General features: G+C 43.2%; 1 protein-coding gene across 1 annotated transcript in view; it reads right to left on the reverse strand.

The window, feature by feature from the left end:
• Positions 1-8657, reverse strand: part of CDH23 (cadherin related 23) — a 782513-nt gene that overhangs the window by 470474 nt on the left and 303382 nt on the right. Inside the window, exon 8 of the mRNA XM_018553073.1 lies at positions 7183-7311. Within this exon, the coding sequence (XP_018408575.1) occupies positions 7183-7311 (129 nt within the window). The remainder of the gene's footprint in view (positions 1-7182; positions 7312-8657) is intronic.

Below are 8657 nucleotides of genomic sequence, written 5' to 3' on the forward strand. Positions count from 1 at the left end.
CACTTCCCTTTTAACCTTGTAAGATACCCACCCACATTCTGGAAGGAATGTGGCCTGGTCTGGTGGTTTGGTACTGAAATGGGATGGGGACTGCATGCTTACTGCTCTCCCTTTCCTGGCCACCCAGAATGCATGCCTGGATAAGGATCTGGATGGAATATAACAGTAAACCCAAGCCATTTTTCCTTTAAAAAAATAAATAAATGTGTAATGTCACACTATCCCATTTTGGTATTCAGCTTAGAATTTCAGATATCTACCTCCTTCCAAGGGAATAAGTTTATGTGTACATTAATACCCCTTGACCAAGTCAATCATGGTGTCCAGTGATGATAACACCTTCCCTCTCTGGTTTCACCCTGACCAAGCTGTTTCTCATAGCATCCCCCTTAGACCTTGTTCAGATGCGCAGCAGTCTCCATCACCTTCTGAAAACCAATCTGCGGTGGATCACTTTTCAGAGTGGCTGCCCAGTGTTCAGGAGGCAATACTACTGTGCCCATCTGGTTGCGGAATGGTCTGATACATTGCAATTGTGTTTTGACAAGTAGCACCCTCTGTCAAAATCGGCATGCTGTATACTTTTTGCCACACCAAATGTACACAGCACGCTGCAGCAGCAGTGCTGTAATTGCAGTGGACAAATGGGGACATCAACCATGTGGTTTTACTGCATGTGAAAACTAGGCCATATACAAGGTTTCCTGCCTTCCACGAGACTCTAGATCTTTCTGCAACCTTGTAGCCCTGCCCAGAGACTAACCACACTGACCAGATCTACCAGATCTACAATTTAACATTTGTAAAACTGCTTTACATCAATAAAAGAAACAAACTGAGATTTCCCTATCTATCCCCTTACAAAACAACTAGAAACGGTCTCAGAGCTTGAAATAGGATGTGATCTTGCACATATATTTAAAAGTAACTGTAAAGTCTAATAAAACTTTTCTACCTGCATGTATGTAACTTTTGCACCAAACAAGCTACTGTATTTCTTTTGTATTTCTTTTTGTTTTCTAATGTATTTCTTCTAACAGGTATCTACAGCGGGTGACAGACTACTTATAAACAACCTACAACTTTTGGAAGCCCAGTAAAGCAGCAAACAATGCTTATACAGAGGCATACAAATTGATTTATCAAATGTTTTGTTAAATTGGATGCATTGTTGCCAAAAGTGAAATCCTCTATGATCATTGCTGCAGGGTCTTTAAGCCAGTCCTCAATTCTCTCCTGGCTACTTGTAACATCTGCTGTGATTGGCTTTACAGGTCAGAGCTTGCTGCTCAGGGAATATTCAGTATGATTTTCTTCCTTAACTTCATTTTCTCCCCTTTCTATGTCAGGATTAAAGATTTAGTTGAAAGGCAAGGCAGAGTCTTAGTGTCACAGAAGAGGAACCCTTGGGGAGAGGATAGCAGGGCCTTGGCACCATTTCTGTGGTAGATTTGGAAGCTGAAAATCCTATTTCTCACTCCTCAGCTCTAGTCAAAGAGCTGATAGTTATCCGCTTGCAGTAATTTGCTGCCGTTTATACAACCCTTTCACTTTCTATCAGCTCTTTACTGACGGCCAGCTTGACATGCTGTTACTCAAGTGAGGAAATTAAAATTTGATGCAATAATCCCAAATAAGAAGGACTCTATTAGGTAATATATACACTTTAGATTAGGTATTCTTAACGGCTACTGATAGATGATCGGAGGTATGCTGTGAGCCACAGATAAGGAATGGAAACACAGCAAAAGCAGGAATAAAAGAAAAAGAAAGCTAGACCAAAAGAGGAGAGAAAGCCAGGAGAAAAAGGACATTACATGTATAACAAAATACACAGCTATATAACATAACGGTCATAATAATCAAGACAAAAGAATGCTATTTGCAAAGGTGTGAAGAGAGATAATATTTTAAAAGATACACTATACAACTATATTCAGTGGCGGACCTAATAACCAAAACAGGAACAGCTAATCGGTCCTGAAATGTCACTTCTCTCGGACTGCGATCTCACATTCCACTCGCACTCACAAAGTCGGATAGAAGTGACATTTCAGGACCGATCAGCTGTTCCAGGGCAGATCGGTTCCCCTGTACATGTGATTTGCGATGCCGTTCTGCCCTGGAACAGCGGAGAAAGCGTTGGAATTCTTCACCTATTCCACCTCCTATAAACTGGGTGAGATTACGTTAAAATGTGTGACCACGTCACTGGTCACACATTCTAACGTAGTCTCAAACTGTGATAGATCACATGCCTACCTGTAATCATTTAATTAGAGAAATAGATTATAATAGGGAACATTACAGTGTAATATTCCCCATTATAATCCACTTGTCTGATAACATGAAAAAGCAGTGTGTAATAAGCGCCGCCAACTCTTAGCAGGTCTCATGTCACTCTAGTTTAACCTTTATGTGCCAAGTCAACCAATGCTGGACCTTTATGCAGGACCTTTATGCATTATGTTGGATTCTCTTGCATGCTTTGCTTTTATCAGGCGGGGTATGGCCCTTAGCGTGATACAAAAAAAAAATTAATTTCTGCAAACAAATTTGTTCTTATAGATCACTTTAGATGTAATATTATACATTATAGCTTGGCCTCCACCACCATTTGAAAAGTATTTCGCAAAAGAAAGAAAAAAAGCAGTACACAGCTACTGTCCCCCAACCCCCCCAGGAGGTCAGTCACAGGACCCGCCCCCTCACTGAGAAGCCCGTCGGCAGTGCGGGGCCCCGGTGTTCGAACACCGGGACCGTGCACTGCCAAAAAAAATCAGGACCGGACCCCACTGAGGCTGTGGGGGAGCCCAGGACCGGACCCCACTGGGCCCCCCCATAGCCACAGGCCACGGTGCCCCGGCACCTGCTGCACCGGCGGTAGTTCCGCCACTGACTATATTGAAGGAAGCGCCCTGCATCTGAGGGAAGCCATGCAGGAAAGCCTCTTCCATACCCCCTCCCAGTTCCAGTGGCTAGATCACAGCATCACAAGGTATACAAAGAGGTTTTCAGCATATCTGGATAACGCAATTAAAAACCACTTCAAGCATCATAAGAAGCATGAAGAACTGATTGTTTAAAAAAAGAGAAAATACTACCGATGGACTTTCTATAGTCATGTATACCTGCACATAATGACTTTTAACTTAACTTTCACATTCAAATGCCTTCCAATATTATTTTCAAGCAGGTAAAAGTGTTTCCTCCACACCCACTTCTGTGTTCTATGCTGGTATAGATGAGTACAGACCACAAACCTCAGCACAAGTGTCCTCACATGGACTTGTTTAGTTAAGGAAGAGAGGCAGTGCATCTGATCAGGTCTATTAGATTTCCACATGCACTAGGTGAAACTCTGGTGCCTATTGTAGGGATGGGCTCAATGTTCGATTCAAACAACAGTAGTTCGTGTGTTCGTGTGTATCAGGGCGTTTGGTGGGCTGTTCGCCTGCCAAGCACCCCACAGGGCACTGTGCACTGCACAGTGCCTTGAGAGCCCTGATTGGGTAAACCAATGCAAAGACCTTGCCCGATCATGGCACAATGCACTGTAAGAGCCATGATTCGGCCAAGTACTTAGCTGTGAGCCGAATCATGGCTCACATCTAAGTCCCGTCAGGTGCCGGGCCAATGTAAACAGTTTGGCGGGGCTAGCGGTGATGTCCAATTGTTTATATTTTGCCGGCATCTGTCAGAATGCAATGGCAGGAATTCGTTGCGAGTGGACAGGTCTTCGGGCTTCTAATTTTTCTATTATTTCTAATTTCGTCGAGTCGTCAACGTCATCATGGACAACGCTAGACGGCGTGATTGACCTTAGGATTACGTTGGTGGATCCAATTTTTTGGGGGGAGGGGTTCCATGTCTTTTGCTTTTTTTTAATGAAAGGATTTTTTTTCGAAGTGTGGCATCTTTTTTTTTTTTTTTAAAGTAGCCCTTACTCATTCACAAGGGGGGGGGCGCATCTGGGTGCCTGGCAGGGACCAGAGCACCTCCAGGTGGCATTGGTACCAGATCTTGCAGATCCAGTGCTCACCTGCAGGTGTCTCCAGGCAGCCAATAGCTACCAGGTAACAGGTAGTGCTGGAACGTGCAGTTCTGGAGCTCACCTGCGGGTGTCTCCCAGCAATCAGCAATTAGTCACCACCTGGTGCTGGTCTGGGAATGTATTTGGTCTCTCCTCGCAGTGAGGCCTGGGCCCCAGTATTGTTTCCATAGCCCTACCTGTATCCTGGTTCCTATTCCTACCTCTGTTCCTGCCTTGGACCGTGACTTTGACCTGACTTCTGACACTTACCCCTGTTGGTGGGGTTGCTTGTGGTTGTGTTGTTTTTGGTGTATCTAATAAAATATAGTTCACAGTAATTGTTTTGGTATCTTAAGTGTGGTCACATATTTGGTTCACCTGTATAGATACCTGCACGCAGTGTTGGTACGCCAGTGCACAGTTTCGTGACAGTCCCTTTATTAAAGGGGTACTGGGTGTGAATAAGCCCCCCTGCCCACATCCCCACAACCAACGCCCAAGGGCTTGTGGGGAAGAGGCCATTGTCCCCATGGTGCGACCCTGGAAAAGTACCCTCCCAGTGCCAAGGACATGTGGCCTGGTATGGCAGGGAGCCCCCCCCCCTTTCCTGCCCTTCCAGGTCTTTGTTCGGATCAAGGGTCTGGTTAGGCATTTTTTGGGGGACCCCAGGTTCCCCCCCTCCATTTTTGGGGGTGGGATTCCTCCTTAAAATTCCTACTAGACCTTAAGGGCCTGGTATGACTTTGAGGGGGAACCACACATGCTTTTTTTTTTTTTTTTAAATGGGGTCCCTTCTAACATTCCTACCAGACCTTAAGGGTCGGGTATTGTTTGGGAGGAGGAACCACACACCTTTTTTTTTTCTTTATAAATTTCAGTTTTGCTGCAGCAGGTTCTACACATCGTACAGATGCGCCACTTTACTGGCAGTTTAAGGGGACCCACCCAGGCATGATATTTAAAGGAGTTTTTCAGTTTTATTGTTTCACATTAAGCAATGTTAAAATCACTGCTCCTTCAAAATGTTTATTTTTTTTTTAAAGTGTTTTTTTGCATTGATACATGCCCCCCAGGGAAGTACCCAAATCCCCATACCCTTTTTATGGCCAATAACTTGAAAATAAGCCTTCAAAATGGGGTCATTTGATTTTCCGAATTCTGGTCCATTAGACTTACATTGAGTTTGAAGTTCGATTTCAAACCTTTTCCATGTTCTAAAGTTCGAACTTGAACCGGACTCAGGTGTGTTCGGCCCATCACTACTGCACAGTCCTATTTAGACACTCTGCACAACAGCTGAAACAGGAAACTGTAGTTAAGATTAGGGGTGTTGCTAGGGATGTGACAGATCTTGGGCACCCTGAGTAGAGCACTGATGCAGTGTGCGATGCACGCTGCCATGAAAGGTGGGTGTGGCTAAATTGTGCTAACAGTGGGAGGATTTAAAGTGGCCTGGTTAAATAAAACCTGAGCCTTCTTGCTATATACACATACACATATCCCACAGTGCATGTACCCACAAAATATGCTTTATTTACTCTGCCATTATATATGATTTTCTGCACACATATAATAGAATAGAGAGCTTTTGGAGCCTAACTTAAAGAAGTTAATTAAAATGATTGTGGACTACTTAGTAATCAGAAACTGATCAGACCATGAACACATTGGTGGGGAGTACAGTATATACTTAACAATATAGCATAAAGAGTGCAGGGGTCAGAAGTACCTAATGCAAAGAGCACAGGGGTCAGCAGTACATAACACACAGAGTGCAGGGTAACAAGGATGCATAGGGGTTTAGAGAGTGCCACATCCTAATATCAATGGATAAGAAAGAACAGAAAAATGACTTTTTAGGCACTACCGTGACCACTTCAATTTGTATATTTAAAAAAATATACACCTTCCGGGTCAGAAGTGTGTAGTGTCAAAAATATACACCTTCCGGGTCAGAAGAGTGCAGGTGTCAAAAGTATGCAAAGCATGGGGTCAGGAATACACACTGTACAGAGTCTAGGGGTCAAGAAAAAGTAATGCAGAAAGAGCAGGGGTCAAGAGTAAGTAACTCACAGCGAGCGGAAGTAAAGTGTAAGTAATGCACAAAGTGCAACAGGGATCAAGAGTGAGTAACAGAAAGGAAACAGGGGGTTAAGGGTAAGTAATCGACAAAACAAAGGGATCAGGAGTATGTAAACCACAGTGTGCAGGGGTCAAGAGTAAGTAATGCAAAGAGTGAATGGGGCATGAGTAAGTAACACACAAAGCACAGGAGTCAAGAGTAGGTAACTCACAAAGCGCAAGGATCAGAAGAATTATTTCCCAATCAAAAATTCACCTTTTTCCCAATACAATCTTCCTCAGGACAAAACCACTCCCAACACAAATTTGTCCCCCTCTGAAGTGTACTCACTTTGCATTGCTTTACATCTGTTGATGTAAAGCAATGCAATTTGTGTGCTTTAGCAGTTGCTGGCTTTTTTCCCTGCCTTCCAGCTCACTGACCTGCCCCCTGTTGGACCTGTAGCACACATCTGAGGAGGAGTTTCAGAGCACTTACCTTGGATCTGTACTAGACATCTGACTAGCAGCAGGAGAGCTGACAGGTGGGGGCAGAAGCCAGCAGCTGCGATGGCACATGCCGCAGAAGAACCGTGTTATAATGCCAATGGGTAAATACTATGGAAATGGAGGCCATTAGAACAAATGTTGCATATCTATTTCTTTGACTGCAATTGGACTTCAAGTGTTACGAAGAAAATATTTGAAATCTAAGAAACTCATAGGTATATGCTACTGTGATACTGAACATGTTAGTTATCTGAACCACAAAATCTAAAAAAACTAAAATAAACCAGACTAATCATCAGTACCTATATGAATAATTTTGTATTTGGTGGAAAATGTCCTGAAAATACAACCAGCAATTTAGGATATTAAAGTCCTTTAGGATTATTGGCAAATTACCTAGTAAGCTGAGAGAACATGGAGGTCTGGGATCTTTATCTTCTACCTATGAATACGTACGGTCAGCTTTCTAAATATTTTAGGATCTCTGCTTGCAGTAGATGTTTGACATTTTAGGCAAACTTGTAGAAAGCATAATATGTTATATTATTAACAATAAAAAAAGCATGAAAAACTCTTACCGGAGGTGAGTTTTCATATATGTTAGTGCTATAAGGCAAGTTGATGAATACTGGGTCCATATCCTGAATATCTGTGATTGTGATGGCCAAATTGGCCAATGTTGAAAGGGGTTTTGTTTTATCTTGATCCTAGAAAAAAATGGAAAACAATGGGTTACAGGATGTAGGGATACTTGCTTTCCTCTCCAATCATTTTCTTCCTTTACATTCCTGCAGGTTAGTGTTGATGTGCAACCTCATATAGTACTAACATTGAAGGTACTGTAAACATACAGGTGACAAGCAAATAGATGTCATTTTGCTGTTTTACTACAACAATCACCTTGACACATCAGTGTGGCTTCGATATGTACAGTATATACATAAACACGTTCTTTACCCTAAATAGTAATTGCTGAGGTTTTTTTTTTGCTGGTTAGCTTAAAGCAGAAGCCAGGTAAAAAAATGTTTAACTCCCCCCTCCTCCCCCCTATCCAATTAGAGGAGCATTAATAAATAGACATTCGGTGAATAGCTGATGTGCAAAATGAGTGACCCACTGTGTTTTACTAGCATAGAAATCATATATATATATATATGTATATACACTAAGTGGCCAGATTATTATGACCACATGACGTTTGTAGGCAAATGAGCTAATTAGCTATAATTTTGCGCTGAAGTTGCTAGAGGGCCAGACCATTATAAATAGGGAAGCAGGTTGTTTACCACGACAGTAGAAGTGATTTGTTTCTGAAGATACGGGTAAACAACACGATTTAGTCAGCGACTAGTCAATGTTAGGGCAGAACGGAGAGTGGCAAGACTGGTACAAGGCAACAGAAGGGCAACAGTGCATCAAATGACTGCAGATCCTAATCAGGGATCCTCTCAAATGATCTCTGAACGCACTGTTCGCCGTACACTGCATCGTATGGGATATGGAAGACGAAGGCCGGTTCCGACACCTTTGCTGTCTGCAGGTAACAAGATAAAACGTCTCCAATTTGCACAGGAACACAAGGATTGGACAGTCGAGCATTGGAAAAAAGTAATGTGGTCCGATGAATCACGTTTCCAGTTGCATCATGCAGATGGCAGAGTGAGAAATTGGCGGGAACAGCATGAAAGCATGCACCCCACATGCATGAGTACAACCCTTGAAGCTGGTGGGGGCAGTGTTATGGTTCGGGGCATGTTTTCCTGGCATGATTTGGGCCCTTTAATTCGTGTGGATCAACTTCATCCCATCATGTTGATGGCGTATCCCAACGGAGATGGCTTCTTCCAACAAGACAATGCGCCATGCCACGGTGCTCGTATTGTGCAGGAGTGGTTTCAAGAACACGAGGGAGACTTTACCTTGCTTAGGTGGCCCCCACAATCACCAGATCTCAATCCAATTGCAGCATTTGTGGGACGAAGTTGAAAGAGCCAACAGGCAGCTGGTTCCACAACCATCAAATCTCACAGAACTGGACAGTGCTATTCATCAG

Source organism: Nanorana parkeri, unplaced genomic scaffold (assembly GCF_000935625.1).
Source record: "Nanorana parkeri isolate BGI_ZX_2015 unplaced genomic scaffold, ASM93562v1 scaffold108, whole genome shotgun sequence".
Classification (NCBI taxonomy): domain Eukaryota; kingdom Metazoa; phylum Chordata; class Amphibia; order Anura; family Dicroglossidae; genus Nanorana; species Nanorana parkeri.